Source organism: Hypanus sabinus, chromosome 1, assembly GCF_030144855.1.
Source record: "Hypanus sabinus isolate sHypSab1 chromosome 1, sHypSab1.hap1, whole genome shotgun sequence".
Lineage (NCBI taxonomy): Eukaryota > Metazoa > Chordata > Chondrichthyes > Myliobatiformes > Dasyatidae > Hypanus > Hypanus sabinus.
The window spans coordinates 21,646,238-21,666,510 of NC_082706.1; the positions used below are offsets into that span (position 1 = coordinate 21,646,238).

General features: G+C 40.4%; 1 protein-coding gene across 1 annotated transcript in view; it reads left to right on the top strand.

Annotated features, from left to right (window-relative positions):
* LOC132391798 (NFU1 iron-sulfur cluster scaffold homolog, mitochondrial-like) overlaps positions 1 to 16,827 on the top strand; it is a 35,659-nt gene extending 18,832 nt beyond the window's left edge. Inside the window, exons 4-8 of the mRNA XM_059965432.1 lie at positions 817 to 883; positions 5,846 to 5,960; positions 8,038 to 8,101; positions 12,481 to 12,655; positions 16,633 to 16,827. Coding sequence (XP_059821415.1) covers positions 817 to 883; positions 5,846 to 5,960; positions 8,038 to 8,101; positions 12,481 to 12,655; positions 16,633 to 16,668 — 457 coding nt within the window. The 3' untranslated portion in view covers positions 16,669 to 16,827. The remainder of the gene's footprint in view (positions 1 to 816; positions 884 to 5,845; positions 5,961 to 8,037; positions 8,102 to 12,480; positions 12,656 to 16,632) is intronic.
* Positions 16,828 to 20,273: the final 3,446 nt, after the last annotated feature.

Below are 20,273 nucleotides of genomic sequence, written 5' to 3' on the forward strand. Positions count from 1 at the left end.
GATGACTCAGAGGCTGTGGAGTCCAAGTCATTGGATATATTTAAATCAGAGGTCCTTAGCTTATTGATAATAAGGGTTTGAAAGGTTCTGGGGAAAAGGCAGGATAATGGGGTTGAGTGGAATAGTTAATTGGCCAAGATAGTATGGTGAAGTATACTTGATGGGCCGAATGGCCCAATTCTGCTCCTGTATCTATGATGTTATGATGGGACCACAGGATGTAGAAGGTCTAGTTGGCCTGGGGTTGGTTCGAGAGTTTGAGAAACTGGGATTCAGGAACAGTTACTGGATCTGCTTTGATTGACGTTGGATCAGGGGTCAGAGATATTATGCAGAGGTTTAAATGGCATCCCCTCTGTCTGATCTTAAGGGAGAGACTCTTATTTCGATCACTCTCAGTTTTTTTAATGAAGAAATTTACATTGGTTTGACGGTGGTATTGAGAGGAGGTGTGAAGAGATTAATGTGCTTAGTTTTTCCAGTAAAGGTCGGTAATTTGCATTTTGCAAAGCACCTTTAACTGAGTAAATCACCACTTACAGAACCGGATGGAGACTCAAATGGTCATGGAAACAATTGGAGAGGGATGGTCTGGAATTGTTCCTCTTAGAAGTTATTTCAGAAGGGAGAAAGATAAAGGAGAGGGAGGGAATGCATTGGAATGTGATCAAGTTGGTTGGCTTTTGTGGGGAAGATAGGCAAGAGTCCAGAATTGATGAAATATTGAACTTGCAGAGAGCTGGTTACAGGAAAACACAAGGGAATAGAGGGAGCAATTCTGCTACCTTAAGTAAAGGTCTTCCATTTTATTGTCAGGCAGCTGTTCAGAATCGACGGAGTGAAGGGAGTTTTCTTTGGGCCTGACTTCATCACCATCACCAAGGTAAGGACAAAGTGTGCCGCCACTTTCCAGTGTAGAAAAAGCAAAAAAAACACCTGGGGATGGTTGATAAAATCACAAGGTGAGCTGAAAGATTAAATAATAAGAAACTTTCTGACGGACAGTCGCTAACAAAAGATAAAGGTGATTGGCAAAAGAGACAGGTCTGGGCAGCCTGGTGGTGCAGCCCATTGAGCTACTGCCTCACAGCTCCTTTGAAGGGGGTTGAATCCAGAACCCTCCCCCCCCCCCCACAGTGCTGCCTGTGTGGAGTTTGCATGTTCTCTCTGTAAAACTGTTTGGGTTTCCTCGAGGTGCTCTGATACCCTCTCACATCCCAAAGATGGGCAGTTGAATGTGGGAGAAATAAAATGGGATGTGGAACTGGGTGCTTGATAGTTGGTACAGACATAGTGGGAACTGCTTCTGGGCTGCGTGGTTCCCTGATTCTATCATACTGCCCAGGAAGGGTAAGCAAAGCTGATCTATCAGTAGCTTCGCTTTAAGGGAGATCGGTTTCGTAATTCAAGGTGGGGAAAACAGCAAACTTGGAGAAAAGAACAAGCAAAGAGCTGATGCAGGTCCAATGGTACTGACATCAGTCCTGTAAGATTCTATTCTGTTCGACTTCTGATTTTCTCCAAACTAAGACATAACATCACCTGAGAAAACCATTGTATCAAAGTAGGAGCAGAAACATCTTTCCATTTCAACAAAATAGCCCTTCTGGCCAATAATGTAACATGCAATTACATGTTGGTCTGATGATGGAGAAATACCATGAATATATTGAGGAATTATACCAAATAAATTAATTTTTAAAGCTTTAGAAATTGTAGAGAAAATAGACTTCCAAAAATGTTTCTTTTTCTTTTTAAATCTTTTTATTAATTTTTAAACAAAAATAAATGAAAAATGAATACAGAGAGTTTGAGAGTACATAGTTAATAGTTTAAATAAACATTCAAATAGATGATAATATATAATAACCTCCCAAACTCATGGTAATTACAAACAAAAGTAAAAAAAAACCCAAAAAAAAAGAGAAAAAGAAAAAAAAAACTAACCAACATGGGCCATTGCATTATGTCAAATATACACAGTAGTGCCAATAACTCCATACCTCCAACCAAATAATTAAGGATAATAAAAGTGAGGTTTAGGAAAAGACAATTTAACTCGTATGAAAATGTTGAATAAATGGTCTCCAAGTTTCTTCAAATTTAACTGAAGGATCAAAGACAACACTTCTAATTTTTTCTAAGCTCAAGCAAGAAATAGTTTGAGAAAACCACTGAAATATAGTTGGAGGATTAATCTCTTTCCAATTCAATAGAATAGATCTTCTAGCCATTAATGTAACAAATGCAATCATCCATCGAGCTGAGGGGGATAAACGACTATTATCCGCCATTGGTAAACTGAGAATTGCAGTAATAGGATGCGGTTGCAATTTGATATTCAGAACTGTTGAAATAATACTGAAAATATCTTTCCAGTAATTTTGCATACAAGGGCAAGACCAAAACATGTGGGTCAATGAAACAACATCTGAATGACATCTGTCACAGGTTGTATTAACATAAGAATAAAATCGAGCAAGTTTATCCTTAGACATATGAGCTCTATGTGCAACCTTAAATTGTATTAGGGCATGCTTAGCACAAATAGAAGAAGAATTGACTAATTGTAAAATTTTCTCCCACTGCTCAGTGGGTATAAGACAATGAAGTTATTTTTCCCATTTCTGCTTATTTTTTTTCTGATACTTCTGGCTGTATTTTCATGATCATATTATAAATGATGGCTACTAAACCCTTCTGACAAGGATTCAGAGCTAAAAAAAATTCCGTGATGTCCGATGGACATAATTTCGGAAAAGACTGTAACTCATTATTCAAAAAATTTCTAACTTGCAAATATCTAAAAAAAAATGAGTTTTAGGTAAATTATATTTATTAGATAGCTGTTCAAAGGACATAAAACTTATCTAAAAATAGATCACGAAAACATGTTATACCTTTTGTTTTCCTTAAAACAAAGTCTTGATCCATAAAAGAGGGCTGAAAAAGAAAGTTAGATATTATAGGGCTTGATAAGAAACTTTTCAAGCCAAAAAAATTACGAAATTGAAACCATATTCGCAATGTATGTTTAACTATAGGATTAGTTATTTGTTTATTCCATTTAGATAAAGAAAAAGGAAGTGAAAATCCTAAAATTGAAAACAATGAAAAGTCTTGTACAGATTTACATTCCAAATTCACCCATTGTGGGCAAGCTGCTATAGTCGATTCTTGTGTCCAAAATATTAAATATCGTATATTAACTGCCCAATAGTAAAATCTCAGGATTGGCAAAGCCAATCCACCCTCCTTCTTAGGCTTCCGTAAATATTTTTTGTTTAGTCTAGGATTTTTATTCTGCCACAGATAGGAAGATATTTTGGAGTCAATAATATCAAAAAAAGATTTAGGAATAAAAATTGGTAATGCTTGAAATAAATATAAGAATTTGGGTAATACCATCATCTTAATAGCATTAACTTGACCAACCAATGACAAAGATAATGGAGACCACCTGGTAACAAGTTGCTTAATTTGGTCAATTAAAGGTAAAAAATTAGCTTTAAATAAATCTTTATGTTTTTTGGTAATTTTAATACCCAAATAAGTAAAATAATCTGTGACAACTTTAAATGGTAAATGTTTATAAATTGGAACTTGAATACTTAATAGAAATAATTTGCTCTTATTAAAATTCAATTTGTAACCAGAAAAGTTACTAAACTGAGCAAGCAAGGACGAAATAGCAGGAATAGATCTCTCAGGGTTGGATATGTATAGTAACAAATCATCAGCATATAATGATAACTTATACGTCCCTTCCCCACGAGTAATACCCAAAATATTAGGTGATTCACGAATGGCTATAGCTAAGGGTTCCAAAACAATGTCAAATATTAAAGGACAGCCTTGCCTTGTACCACGGAATAACTGAAAAAAAGATCTTTGATTATTAGTAGAGACCGAAGCCAAGGGTTTATAGTATATTAATTTAATCCATGATATAAATTTTGAACTAAAATTAAAATGCTGCAACGTATTAAATAAATATGGCCATTCAACTCTATCAAATGCTTTTTCAGCATCTAAAGAAATGACACATTCTGGTATTTTGGGTGAAGGAGTATAAATAATAATTAATTTTCTAATGTTAAAAGATGAGTAGCGATTTTTAATAAATCCAGTCTGATCTTCAGAAATAATTCGAGGTAAAATATTTTCTAATCTTGTGGCCAAAATTTTACTAAAAATCTTAAAATCCATATTCAACAAGGATCTAGGCCGATGGGATGCACATTCAGTGGGGTCTTTATCTTTTTTAAGAATTAAAGAAATAGAGGCTTCATAAAAAGATTGTGGCAATTTACCTATAGTTAACGAATCTTTAAAAACTTTACAAAGCCAAGGAGAGAGTATAGAGGAAAAGGATTTTAAAAATTCTACAGTATAACCATCCGGACCAGGAGCTTTACCGGAATTCATTGAAAAAGCTGCCTCTTTTATTTCAGTTTCCGTAATAGGTGCATCTAGGAATACACTATCCTCTGTTGTTAATTTTGGGATATTTAATTTTCTTGAAAATTCATCTATTATAGAAGAATCCTCAACAAATTCTGATTGATATAAAGAATTATAAAAATCTTGGAAGGCTTTATTTATCTCTTTATGGTCGATCATCAGAGTGCCATCTTGTTTATGAATCCTAGTAATCTGCCGTTTAACTGAAGCAGTTTTCAATTGATTAGCCAATAATTTGCCAGACTTAACTCCATGTACATAAAACTGGGTTCTAGATTTAATTAACTGATTTTCAATCAAAGAGGATAATAACAAACTATGCTCCATTTGAACTTCAACTCTTACTTTATAAAGTTCTTTGCTGGGGGTCACTGAATAAATCTTATCAATTGCTTTGATTTTATCAACCAATGTTAATATTTTAGAATTAGTTCATTTCCTAACTCCAGCAGAGTATGAAATAATCTGTCCACGAATAAATGCTTTAAAAGTGTCCCATAAAATTCCACTAGAGATCTCTGCTGTAGAATTTGTTGAGAAAAACAAATCAATTTGTTGTTTAATAAAATTAAGAAAGTCTAAATCCTGCAATAAAATAGAGTTGAACCTCCAAGATTTAGCATTAGTAGATGAGTCCATTGTCTTAATAGGTAGCTTCAAAGGTGCATGGTCAGAAATGGTAGTGGAGTCATATTTACAATCAATAACATCTGTAAGTAAATGTTGATCAATAAAAAAGTAATCAATTCTTGAGTAAACCGCTTCATTCCATAAGCGCCATCTTGAGACTCCAAATGGTTCAATACAGAATATGACCAAAACATATGTGTCAATGTGGCTGTCTGTTTTACATCTGTCACACTGACTATCAACATTAGGAAACATTTTAGACAGTCTCTCCTTTGTCAGATAGTCGAACAGAAAAAATCAGAAGTCGAACTTTTGATCCTTGATTTGATTTTGAGAAAAGGTGGTGTTCATTCGCCCGCTACTATCATCTGATTTGAGTTAATTAATATGGTTTCCTTCCGATTTTTCTTTAAGTGGATTTGAGTTGGTGGATTGATGGGTTTTTTTTTGGAAGCTTGATTGATATATAGCTCTGGGGTTGTGCTCCCAATAGGTTTTTTTTTGTTTTTGTTTTTTTTTTCAAGTTAGGGGTTCTTTTTTTTTCCTTTTTCTTTCAAAACAAAATTCCTAATGCTTTGATTTTTTCTTAGTATTATTGATATTGCTTTGTTTTGTTAATTAGTTATGTGCTAATTTAATTCTTTATTGTACATAATGACATATTGACTTAATGTATCTTTGTTAATCTTCAATAATAATTAATTAAAAAGATTTAAAAATGAAATGAAGATTCTGTTTTGTATATCTTCAGACAGGCGACGACGTGCAGTGGAAGCTCCTCAAACCCGATGTCTACGCCACCATCATGGATTTCTTTGCATCAGGTCTTCCTGTGGTAAGAAGTGAAGATCTGCCTTCCGATACAGGTGAGTGCATCTGCTGATTGATCGGGAGGCATCCCCCAGACCTTAACAAATAGCAATTCCTTGAGTAAGTGCTACCAAAGAGAGTGCCTCCAAAGGAAAGATTTCGAGGATTAGCTTTATTTGCCACATGTTTGTTGAAACAATCGGTCGTGTGCATTGTTTGTCTCAAATCAAATCAGCAAGGATAGTGCTGGGGGCAGCCTGCAAATTACCATGCACCATGCCTACAGCTTACTAACTCAATCCGTACATCTTGGGAATATGGGAGGAAGCCGAAGCACCCAGAGAAGCTCACGCAGTCAGATAGCGGGGCAAATTGAAACCCGTTTGAACAAAGAAGAACAATACAACACAGTACAGGCTATTCAGCCCACAATGTTGTGCCGACCCTTAAACCCTGCCTCCCAAAGAACAATACAGCACAGTACAGGCCAACTGATTGCCTGTACATCAGAGCTGGAGAAGGGAGAGGATCATGGACGGGAGATAGCTCTCTACCATAGGAGTTTTAAGGCCCACCTTCCCTCCCCCTTTCTGTCTCCCTAGGCCTCCCGTCCCAAGGTTGTCTCCGTTCTCCAGCTCTGTATCCCTTTTGCTAATCTTCTTTCCAGCTATTAGCCTCTTCCCTCCCCCTCCTGTCTTCTCCTATCATTTCAGATCTCCCTCTTTCCCCTCCCAATTTCAAATCTCTTACTATTTCTTCTTTCAATTAGTCCTGATGAAGGGTCTCGGCCCAAAATGTTGACTGTACTTCTTCCTATAGATGCTGCCTGGCCTGCTGCATTCCACCAGCATTTTGCGTGTGTTGCTTGAAATTCCAGAATCTGCAGATCTCTTCGTGTTTGCATCATCATCATCATTGTTATGTGCTGTGTGTATGACTTGGAAAATCATGGTCTTCCATCTGTCTTTAGTCTGAGAACCCCCTTCGCGCTGTTCTTATTAATTTCTCTATCCACAACTGTTTATTCTTGGCAAATGTTTCGACGTAAGTGGTTTTCCATTGCCCTCTTCTGAGCAGTGTCTCTACAAGATGAGTGACCCCAGCCATTATCAATTCTCTTCAATAATGGCGTCAGTGGTCGCATAACCAGAACTTGTGATCTGCGACCATCCACCACCTCCTCCCATGGCTTCATGTGACCCTAATTGTGGCAGCTAAGCAGGTACTACACCTTGCCCGGGGGTGACCTGCAGCCTAGTGGAGGGAAGGTGGGCCTTAAAACTCCTTTGGTAGAGACATAGCTCCATCCTGCCACCCCACTTCCCTTCTATAAGTAATCCATTGTATCTGTTCTTTTCACTTTTAACTGGGTTTTCTTTCCTGAGAAGAGAATCTTATTTCCCTGAGTGGGTGTTAAGTTGAGTTGTGGGAGGAATGAATGCCTTCATGGTTTTGTCTCTGAACTCCTCACTGCCCCTGACACGTCAGATTCAGCAGCTCTACTGAAGTGTTGGAGACGGGCTGGATGAGGAGTGATACCTTCAGTGCAATACATAAAGCACTCTCTGTTGCTGTAAAAACAGCATGTCACTTGCCAATGAGAAGTCGAAGGCTTGAAGACATCTCTGCACTATTAATGGAATAACTAAAATAGTCATCTGACTTAGCTTCCCATTGCCTTCGTTGTTGGCAGAGTGCTTCTGGCTGTGTGCCCAGTGCAGGTGCTTCCAGCTGAGGAGATGGAGTACTCCCTCTCACCCATGCACACAGGCAGATGCTCCTGACCGCTTGCTTCATGCTCCACTCATCTCCCTCTCGCCAGGATTGTGTTTGCCTTCCGCACCCACATGGTTTTTGCGCTCTCTCCTTCAGGCTTTAGCACATGATCCACCATGGATTTTGAGGCTGATAATTAACATCTGTGACTGTTTTAGATAATGAAGGTAAACAGAGTGTTTTAGATGTTGCAGACCAGGTCGCCTGCCAGTTGGATACGCAGTGACTGCAGCCTTCAGCTGCATACCTCCTTTATGGACATAATCGTGTTATAGTTAAAATATGCAACTGACCACAATTTTTTTTTAAAGTGATTTGCTTTGCTCTCCACTAAGTGGATGAACCCTGTGCTTTCAGCTCCTTCAGAGGAAGATGATGAAGTTGTGGCCATAATTAAAGAATTGTTGGACACCAGAATTCGGTGAGTACCAGTGGAATTCTGACAGAAGTACACCATGTATTAACGTAATTTCTCCATAAAGGCCCGCTAAATGCTGAACACGGTCTTTTCGCACTATCGTGGGCCTTTCTCCCCCCCCTCATGAAAAAGTTTTTTTCTCTTCCAAGTTATCTTCGGGTGACCTGTGAATTGCTTTAACTCTGGTGGTCTCCTCATGTCGAATAGTTCAGATCTCAGTTGTTGAATTGATCAAGAATAATGAAAGTTCCAAGAGAATCTTTTTTTCCAACAATCTCTTAAGGTACATGGTCAGCTTTTCAGGTGAAAATCATTCAGTGACGAGGCAATATGTCATCACAATCAAGAAGCAATGGGAGGAACCCCTCAATCGCCGCAGGAGTCTAAAATGAGGGTTTGTTTCTTTTGATTTTTTGCCAGAGTATAATAGATATGATTCCTGCGATGAAGAATGGCAGAGTTGAGCACCAAAACTTAGTTTGAGATCTTTGTGCCCTACTGAAGAAGTTGCTGTTGTATATGCTCTGATTCCCATGAGATATTAAGCCAAAATCTACTTTCTCACAGTCTTCAGGTTGTTGCTGTTCTTAGTAGCTTGCTGCTTACAATTCGATCTCTTATTTCCTCTTATTTCAAGCGAGATTATATTTCAAATGTGACTTTGCCTGTAATAATTTTGTATGTTCTAAGTTTATGAAAATCTATAAAAATGCAAACATTTGTTTTATTATGTTATTTAATCAGTATCTTGACTACTCTTCAATAAAACTCATTGTTGCACACCCTGAGAGTAAAATTGGCCTATCATATTAGTTGAAATGGGTCAAAATGCTCCTGATATGTTGGAAGAAGATCAGAACCTACAATTAATAACGTTTTTCAAGTCATTTTAAAAACAGATTTGTGAATTGATTAACGATTCCATCAATTGCATTGAGATTATATGCAATGAACATAAGACCATAAAGCCTTAGAATATAGAAGTAGAATCAGGCCATTAGGCCCAAATGGTTCAATTTAATATCAGAGAATGTATACATTATACAATCTGAATCTTGCTCTTCACAGACAATCATGAAACAGGAAAAAAAGCCTAAAGAATGAATGACAGAAACATCAGAACCCCAAAGTTCTCCTCCCCTCCTCCCACACACAAAGAGCAGCATAAGCATTGGCCCTCACCCTCCTTCCACTTGCACCAGCAAAAGCACTGACCCCCCTCCCCCTCACCATGCAAACAACAGCAAAAGCCCACAAGGAGACCTCGATCTAGGGTCCATAAGAAACTAAAGTGTACCCCAAATCTTTGGCATCTCTGACAGGCTCTCCGTCACTAGTGATGGAGAGAGAGATCGCTCCTGGAATGAGAGCGGGAAACCAGCAGCTCTCTGTTCCAATGTTACAATCTTCCACGTCGTTTTTCCCAAGTCCCCCGACTCGAGGACTGACAGGCTGTCACTTACCATCAGAAAGAGAGAGAAGGGATGGGATTGCTTGAGTTACAGGGGCCTTTACCCGACAGCGGTGCACCCTGACTGCTTGTCTGGATGCTTCTATGCTTCAGACATCAACATTGGCGAGGAACTAGGTCATCTATGGGGCTGCACCTCAAAGGCATAAGTCTTTCAAGGCACACCTGGAGATATTGAAACACCAGTACACACAGCGAGTCCAAGAACCCACTACTTGCGGTGAACTGTAGTCTGAACTGCAGCTGTAGATCCCGGACTCTTGACAGGACTCCTGCTACCTTGAAAAGAAAGGCATGAGAAAGGAAGAAGAATCTGCTCTGCCATTTCATCATGGCTGATCCATTTCCCTCTCAGCCCCAATCTCCTGCCTTCTCCCCAAATCCCTTCATCCCCTGAGTAATGAAGAATCTGTCACCCTCTGCCTTAAATATACCCAATGATTTGTACAGTCTTGCGTATAATAAAGAGAGTGATATTTAAAAGGAAGTCTTCCCAGAACTTCACAAACAAGAGAAAATCTGCAGATGCTGGAAATCCAAGTGACATACACAAAATGCTGGAGGAGCTCAGCAGGCCAGAAGCATCTATTGGGGTGGGGTGGGGGGGGGGGGAGTACAGTCGACTTTCCCAGAACTTGTCGGCTATTCACAGTAATTCACCCAGAAAGAAGCAACAGTTCCTATAGGAAGTGGAAAGGTACCAGAATAAAAACTAGTTCTGCTTTCACAGGAACAGCCACATGTACATATGTCACACTTCGGAATTTAAATATTATGGGGGCTTGTTCATATTTAGCAGTGATCAGGAGCCAGGTGTTCTTAACCCCGAGGCAGCCTGTATGTTCTGAACTAGTGTGGTTTGTACGCTGTTGTCTCATATTAGACCTGCATGAAGTTGGTTATAAATTCATCAGGTGCTGGCAGCAGTTTGTTTGTTTGAGGTAGCAGTATCAAGAGAGAAAATCTGGTATCCCAGTGCCATTCTATCAAGACAGCACTGCTGCACTAAGCATATCCAAATCCCTTAGAAAAAACTGGAGCATTTGCATCATGAATGGGTTGGGAACAAAACTCTATATGTCTTGTGATCTTATTAAAATTATGGAAGGATTTAATATAGTAGATACGTGCTTCCACTTGCATGTGGAGGCTTGGAGCCAGGGCCAAAAATAAGTTGGGCTCAAGTAATCATTTCATGGAATTCTTGTGAAACTTTGTCCAAAATGTGGTGAGAGTGTAGAAGTTAGTACGTTCACTAGCAAAAGTGCACTTGAAAGGAAACTAGGTAAAGCGATGAGGTTCAAAAGCATGTGAACACTAGATGGCAGCCATGGACTCAGTTCCCTTTCAGTGCTCAGAGAAGGAAGTGCCCAAAGAGATCAGGGCTCGGCTGTTCACGACCAACGCATACAAAATGCTGGAGAAACTTGACAAATCAGGCAGCATCTGTGGGGGGATATAAGCAGTCAACTTCTTGGGCTGAGCCCCTTCATCAAGACTGGGAAGGAAACCAGAATAAGAAGTGGGGGGAGGGGAAGGCATAGACGGTGGCAGGTGATGAAGGAGGGAGAAGGTGGGAGCCCTGGTTAAGGGGGGATGAAGTAAGAAGCTTGGAGGAGATGGGCATAAGAGGTTCCCAGTCTGGCCTCTTACCTTTCCTCACCTGCCTATCACCTTCCCCTGGGTCTCCTCCTTCCCTTTCTCCTGTGGTCCACTCTTCTCTCATATCAGCTTCCTTTCTTCCCAGCCCTTTACCTTTCCCACCCATCTGGCTTCACCTATCATCTCCCCCCCCCCCCCCCCCGCCTGCCTTTTTATTCTGGTGCCTTCCACTTCCTTTCCAGTCCTGATGAAGGGTCTCAGCCCGAATCGTCAACGCTTTATTCATTTCCATGATGACCTGCTGAGTTCCTCCAGCATTTTGCGTGTGTTGCTGAAGAAGGAGTCTGATAGGAGAGGACAGTGAAGGAAGGAGGGGGGAGAAATGATCAGAAGTTAGTGAAAATAACCATTCATGCCATCAGGTGGGAGGCTACTCTGATAGAATATGAGCCATTGCTCCTCTTAAGTGAGTTTCTTCTGTCCTTTACCTCATTTCACCTCTGTCCCTCCTTTTCTCTTTTTCTATTCATCATTTGATTAACCTTTCACCTCATAATTTCTTCTCACCTACCCATCATCTCCCTCTGGATTCCCTCTTCCTTTCCTTTCTTCCATGATCCACTGTCCTCTCCTATTAGGTTCCTTCACCTGTACTCCCTGACTTGCTGACTTCCACCAGCATTTTGTGTGTGTTGCTCAAGATTTCCAGTATCTGCAGAATCCCTTTTGTTTATGATTGGCTACTCATGATCTCCTGAGGCTTTTGGATTCTATACATACCACTTGAGCTAATAACGTGCAAGAAAATGAACTATTCAAAGAGACGTAGAAGCTGTCGAAGCAGTGCTGCCAGGATAATCAAGGACACGATCCACCAGCCAGCCCACTTTTTGTCCTTCTTCCCTCTAGGAGAAGGTTCAGGAGCTTGAGGATTCATACGGCCAGATTTGGGAACAGCTTCTTTCCAACTGTGATAAGACTGCTGAATGGATCCTGACCCAGATCTGGGCCGTACCTTCCAAATATCCAGACCTGACTTGCACTACCTTACTTTCCCTTTTCTATTTTATAATTATGATTTATAATTTAAATTTTTATTATATTTACTTTGATTTGTACTTCAGGGAGCGCAAAGCGCAGAATCAAATATCGTGATGATTGTACGCTCTAGTATCAATTGTTTGGTGACAATAAAGTAAAGAAAAGAAAAAGAACTCTGTAGATGTACAAGTTGACATAAAGTGCAAATACGACACAGTGTTTAAAGTGACTGAGCTATCTGTATTTTCCCCAACTTGGCAATTGGCAGGCCGACTGTTCAAGAGGATGGGGGTGATGTGATTTACAAAGGGTTTGAAAATGGCATCGTGAAGCTGATGTTGCAGGGTTCCTGCACCAGCTGCCCGAGCTCCATCATTACACTGAAGAGTGGAATTGAAAATATGTTGCAGTTCTATGTCCCAGAAGTGGAAGGTGTTGAGCAGGTAAGTGGGCCAATCTGACATGAATTCAGATTATTGTAAGTTGGGTCAACTTTTGAGAAGGAATATTTGGACGTGCATAGAACCTGGGTGGTAAGGTTACTAGAAGTTGCTCCACCATCTGGAAAAATCATACCTAATCTTCACCATCCGATACTACACAGCAACCTTTGGTTCTTATAGTTCTACAAAACTTATCATTCTCAGTCTGAATATACTCTGAGCTTTCACAGCCTTTAGAATGAATAAGCACTCCAAAACATTATAGTCCTTAAGACACACATTGCCTATAAAAATTATTCACCCCCTTGGAAGTTTTCATGTTTTATTGTTTTACAACATTGAATCACAGTAGATTTAATTTGGCTTTTTTTGACACTGATCAATAAAAAAAGACACATGGGTTAAAGTGAAAACAGACCTCTACAAATTTAGCTAAATTAATTACAAATATAAAGGTCAAAATAATTGATTGCTTAAGTATTCACCCTCTTTAATAGAGTATGACACCCCAAGTCATCACTGATGTAGCCAATTGGTTTTAGAAGTCACAATGTTAGTTAAATGGAGATCACCGTGTGCAGTCAAGGTGTTTCAATTGATTGTAGTAAAAATACACCTGTATCTGGAGGGTCCAACTACTGATGAGTCAGTATCCTGGCAAAAACTGCACCATGAAGACAAAAGAACACTCCAAACAACTCCATGAAAAGGTTATTGAAAAGCACAAGTCTGAAGAACAATACAAGAAAATTTCCAAGTCATTAAATATCCTGGTGTGCAATTAAGTCAATCATCAAGAAATGGAAAGAATATGGCATAGCTGCAGATCTGCCTAGAGCAGGCTGTCCTCAACAACTGAGTGACCGTGCAAGAATGGGACTAGTGTGGAGGCCACCAAGAGATCTCTGACAATTGTGCAGGAGTTACAAGTTTCAGTGGTTGAGATAGGAGGGACTGTGTATACAACAACTGTTGCCCAGTTGCTTCACCAGTCACAGCTTTATGGGAGAGTGGCAAAGAGAAAGCCACTATTGGTGAAAAAAATAACTCTCATGAAATCTTGGCTCAAGTTTGCCAGAAGGCATGTGGGAGACTCTGAAGTCAGCTGAAAGAAGGTTCTATGGTCTGATGAAACTAAAATTGAGCTCTTTGGCCATCAGACTAAATGCACATCATCATACACATACCATCCCTGCCGTGAAGCATGGTGGTGGCTGCATTATACTACAGGGATGCTTCACTGCAGCAGGCCCTGGAGCTTGTGAAGGTAAAGGGTAAAATGAATACAACAAAATACAGGGAGATTCTGGAGGAAAATCTGATGCAGTCTGAAGAGAGCTGTGACTTGGGTGGGAGATTTGTTTTCGAGCGAGACAATGACCCTAAGCATAAAATCAAAGCTACACAGGGATGGCTTAAAAACTACAAAGTTAATGTCCTGGAGTGGCCGAGTCACAGTCTAGACGAAAAATCAAATTGAGAGTTTGTGGCTGGACTTGAAAAGGGCTGTTCACTCAGAATCCCCAATGAAATCTGATGGAGCTTGAGCAGTTTTGTAAAGAAGAAAATTGCAGTGCCCAGATGTGCAAAGCTGATTGAGACCTATCCATGCAAACTCAAGACTGTAATTGCTGCCAAAGGTGCATCTACTAAATACTGACTGAATGGGGTGAATACTTGTGCATTCAATTATTTTGTGTAATTTATTTAGATCACTTTGTAGAGATCTGTTTCACTTTGACATGGAAGAGTCTCTTTTTTGTTTGATCAGTGTCCAAAAAAGAGCCAAATTAAATCCACTGGAATTCAATAAACAAATAAAACATGAAAACTTCCAAGGTGGGTGAATATTTTTTAGAGGCAATGTTGAAGCAGAATTAGGCCACTCAGTCCGTCGAGTCAGCTCCACTATTCAATTATGGATGATTTGTTTTCCCTCTCAACCCTCTTCTGCCTTCTCTCTCTAACCTTTGACACCCTTATTAATCAAGAACCTGTCAACCTCCATTTTAATGACTTGGCCTCCTCAGCTCTTTTGTGGCAATGAGTTCCAGAGATTCCCTATTTTCTGGCTTAGGCAATTCCTCCTCATCCCTATTATAAAGGAACATCCTTGTATTCTAAGGCTGTGCTCTCTGGTCCTAGACTCTTCCACTACCTCTCCACATCCACTCTTATCTAGGCCTTACAGTATTTCAGTGTAGGTTTCAATGAGATCACCTTTCATTCTTCTGAACTCAAGTGAGTACAGGTTCATAAGCATCAAACGCTCCTTATACGTTAACCCTTTCATTCCTGCAATCATTCTCCTGAAACTCCTCTGGACCCTCTCCAATGCCAGCAGATCTTTTAGATATGGGGGCCCAAACCTGCAGGCAATACTGTACATGTGGTCTGACCAATATCTAATGAAGTGTTAGTATTACATCCTTACTTTAGTATTCAAGTCCTAAATGGCAGAAATTCTGACATTGCACACCCTTGACTGAATTAATCCCAGTGAGCAGAGATACCACTGCATAAACCCTTACATGCCCCTAAAATTTAAATGTGATAATCTCTCTTTTTTTAAAAAACAAAGAACCTCAGATAATCTAGACCTAGTGTTCAGGGGTAATTGTCTTCTCAGAGTCAGTCTATTGGATTTGTTGCTCTCATCCTGAGACGCACATATTTTGGGTGAGAAAAGCCAATTCTATTGGAACTGAAAACTTGCGGCCCCGATGAGAAGGCCTGTAAGTTCACATTATGCAGGGTGGAAATAATGTTTCCTAGTTTAATACTTGCTTCTCAGCATTTAACATCCCCCAAGATGCTCTGTTGATCTCCCTCCTTGAACAAGTGCAGTAATGCCACAGTGTTTTGGGGTCAGGAGTTTCAGGATTCAGGATGACGAAAGAACGACCATATACTGTTAAGTCAGTGCTTGATCACTTTGAAGGGAATTTGCAGGTGGGTGTTCTTCTGTGCCTGCTGCTCTACTAACTGATGAAGTTTAGTGAGTAACTGCAAGTACTAAATATTGTGGTCACTGCACTGCAGGTACTTGGGTTTGCAGATGGAGAGATGTTATAATGGAGCTTCACACACAAAATGCTGGAGGAATTCAGCAGGCCAGGCAGCGATCTATGGAAAAGGTCGAGACCCTTCATCAGAACTGGATAATAATATGAGAATTCAGAGTGAGAAGGTGGGGAGAGCAGAGGAAGAAATACAAGGTGATGGGTGAAACTAGGAGAGGAGGAAGGAGTGAAGTAAAGAGCAGGGAAGAAGATTAGTGAAAGAGATAAAGGGCTGGAGAAGGGGGAATCTAATAGGAGAGGGTAAATTCCATGGAAGAAAGAAAGAGCACCAGAGGGAGGTAATGGGCAGGTAAGGAGATAAAGTGAGACAGGGAAACAGGAATGGTGAAATGGTGGGGGGGGGGGGGGTAATTACCCAGAGGTTCAAGAAATTGATATTCATGCTATCAGGTTGGAGGCAACCCAGACGGAATATGAGGTGTTGCTCCTCCAATCTGTGTGTGGCCTCATTGCAGCAGTAGAGGAGGCCATAGACTGACATGCCAGAATGGGAATTGGAAGCAGAATTAAAATGGGTGGCCACCAGGAGATAATGCTTTTTCTAGTGGATGGAGCTTAAGTGCTCAGCGAAGTGATCTCCCATTCTACGTGAGGCCTCACTGATATGCAGGAGACCACGACTGGAGCACTGGATACAGAATATGACCCCAACAGACTCACAGGTAGTGAAGGAAGGGGTGTAGGAGCAGATATGACACTTGTTCCACTTGCATGGATAAGTACCAGGAGGGAGATCAGTGGGGAGTGGCAAATGGGCAAGGGAGTCACATAGGGAGTGATATTTCCCAAGTTCAGACCTTTTGACCTTCATTGATAATCCCACTCAGTAGACATGGGGAATATAATTTTTAAAAATTTAAGATACAATGGTGTTTATTTATCATATTTTAACAGGTTGTAGATGAAGAAAATGAAAATGGGCTTTTGTGAATTGTTCCAGTTAAGTCCAAGCATAACCCATAGTCTGATCATTATGCTTCAATCAAGAGGTTGTCTGTTGTCGTTGTGCACCTGAACAAGTGATGAGATTAATGTTTTACCAAGCTGTAGTGTAATATATTTTGCAATAAAGAATTTTAAGCTCTTTGAGACAGTTTCATCCTGGTCCTTTGATAGTGTTCCAACTAGGATATGCAATTTTTTATTTCATTGTTCTCAGCCATTAATTGTCTACCCTTCATTCCTGCCTCTTGGCAGATACAAGTATCTGGGAGTGCAGTTAGACGAGAAGCTAGACTGGACTGCCAACACAGATGCCCTGTGCAGGAAAGCACAGAGTCGACTGTACTTCCTCAGAAGGCTGGCGTCATTCAATGTTTGTAGTGAGATGCTGAAGATGTTCTATCGGTCAGTTGTGGAGAGCGCCCTCTTCTTTGTGGTGGCGTGCTGGGGAGGCAGCATTAAGAAGAGGGACGCCTCACGTCTTAATAAGCTGGTAAGAAAGGCGGGCTCTGTCGTGGGCACAGAACTGGAGAGTATGACATCGGTGGCAGAGCGGAGGGCGCTGAGTAGGCTACGTTCAATCATGGAAAACCCTGAACATCCTCTGCACAGCACCATCCAGAGACAGAGAAGCAGCTTCAGCGGCAGGTTGCTGTCAGTGCATTGCTCCTCAGACAGGATGAAGAGATCATTACTCCCCAACGCCATTTGGCTCTATAATTCAACCACCAGGGGCAAGACATGTTAAAGTGCCGGGGTTAGGACTGAGCTTAAGTTACCACTCAATGCACTTTAGTAAACTATTTAAGAACTTTTTAAAAGCTATTTATTAATGCTTTTTGGGGGTGATTTTAGATGCATATCATATTTATACTGAGTTAAATACTATATGTAATTAGTTTTGCTACAATAAATGTATGGAACACTGGAAAAATGTTGAATTTCCCCTTGGGGATGAATGAAGTATCTATCTATCTATCTTGGGAGAATGTCTGTTCAATAAAATTGTGTTTTATCCTGAGGTACCCCTTGTACCTCAGTTTTCTAAAATCTGCTATTACTTTATTATATTAGAATGGTCTTCAGTGAGGTGTTGATTATTATGATGTCTTTGGGGAGCTACATACCAATTTACATAATTGCAACACTCCTCTTGCATAAGGGGAAGTATGCATGAAATGGCAGGGATTGGTGGGGAAGAAAAGGCAAATCACAGGGTCACAAGCCTAGATTGCAGAACGTTTTAAACAGGGGAAGTAAATTATCTTAAAAATCTCTGGAAACACACTCAAAATGCTGGAGGAATTCAGCAGGTCAGGCAGCATCTATGGTCAGGAATAAAGAGTCATCGTTTCAGGCCAAGACTTTCATGAAGACTGGAAAGTGCTTTAATGATCGAAAATTCAAAGGCTGTAGAGAGAAGAGAGTGTGGCTTGGATGGTGTGGGGGTCCTTGATGCTGGATCAGAATAGAGCAACATTTATGAGATTGGTCAATTTTTCACACAATCTGATCTGGTAGCATGAATCTGAATCAGGTTTAATATCATAGGCATATGTCTTGTAGTAGTACATAATATAATGCAATATATAACAAAAACTATAAATTACAATAAGTACTGAATATATAAAAATAAAATTAGTTTAACTAAGTAGTGCAAAAAGAGGGGGTAAAATACTGAGATAGTATTCATGGGTTCATTGTCCATTCAGAAATCTGATGGAGAAGGGGAAGAAGCTGTTCTTGAAACATTGAATGTGTGCCTTTTAGGCTCCTGTACCTCCTCAATGGTCGCAATGAGAAGAGGGCATGTCTTGGGTGATGGGGGTCCTTAATGATGGATGCCACCTTTTAGAAGATGTCTTGGGTGCTGGAGAGTTTGGTACCCATGATGAAGCTGGCTAGGTTTACAACTTTCTGCAGATTAGAACCAGTTGATGAAAATAGAATCTGATGTTAATGTCTCTTGTAGAGAGTTTCCTCAATATCAGAGGATTTAGTTAAGTAGATGTAATTTTCTCAAAATCTATGCATCTAACAATAAACACACACAAAGTGCTGGTGGAACGCAGCAGGTCAGGCAGCATCTATAGGGAGAAGCACTGTCAACGTTTCGAGCCGAGACCCTTCAGGGCTAACTGAAAGGAAAGATAGGAGGGGGAGGGGAAAATGCGAAATGATAGGAGAAGACCGGAGGGGGTGGGGTGACGCTGAGAGCCAGACAGGTGATTGGCAAAAGGGAAGGGAAAGGATCATGGGACAGGAGGCCTAGGGAGAAAGAAAGGGGGAGGGGAGCACCAGAGGGAGATGGAGAACAGGCAGAGTGATGGGCAGAAAGAGAGAAAAAAAGAGGGGGGAAAAGCTAAATATTATCAGGGATGGGGTAAGAAGGGGAGGAGGGGCATTAACGGAAGTTAGAGAAGTCAATATTCATGCCATCAGGTTGGAGACTACCCAACCGGTATATAAGATATTGTTCCTCCAACCTGAGTGTGACTTCATCTAACAATAAGCTGGTTCCCAGTAGCCAATCTCCAAAGTTTCCTAGCATTCAACCAAGGAGAAAACAATTATTGTTAGAGAAGCCTTAGAGTTGAAGATACCGGTTTGCATCACAACACTGGGTTCTGAGGTAAGTGATGACATCCATGTGGGACCTCATTGGAGCTCGATAGGCTGAGTTGATTGTTGTGATTTTCCACTTTCCCTTGATGTGCAATTGTCCGATTCAAAGGAACAGGAGTCCAAAAAGTTTAAAAGGAGCAGAGAGATACAGGCTCAGTCTGGATTTAATTATTTTAATCTTACAGTCTTTAGCCAAACTAATAACCTGCTGCTGGCTGTCAGTGTCTTCTGATCTCCACTCGCCAGCACTGTATATCCCTGCTGCTCTTTAAACTCTCAAGCCTCGCCCCCTGCTCCTTTTAAACTCTGGTGATATCACAGGACAGCTGATTAGAGCATAGAAATCTACAGCACATTGCAGACCCTCTGGCCCACAATGTTGTGCCAACCATGTTCCTACTCTAGAAACTGCCTAGAATGAACCTACCACATAGCCCTGGTGGTATCACAGAACAGCTGATTGGTGCGTATTTCTTTCCAGTTGCTTCTGACTGGCCAAAATAATTAAAATGGGATGTTGGTATATTTAATGATGACATGATTAAAATAATTAATCCAGATTAATTACATAGATGTAAGTGTACAGCAGATGACGTGTTTGGCTACAACTTTTGGAAACTAGTGGACCCCAATTATGGCTCTACTTGCTGTAGGTGCTAACGGCTCAATGACCGTTGTTGGCTCAGATTTGATGAACATTGAATCCCCACTTGCATTACGTGTGTTAATTTTCTTTATTAAAAGAAAAAAAAAGAAAGCCATAGAACAGGGTAATGAAGGGGTGATTAAAGGTCAAAGTGTGATAGGAAGGGGCAGAAAATATAAGAAAAACTGGGGCAACAATGTAGAGTTGGATCAGTGACAATTGTAACAGTCAGTTTATAAAAAATTTTATCTGAATCCACACGGCATTTGTATCCAAATAGATGAGTTGAAGACACAAATAGAAATAAATCAGTTTTACAGAG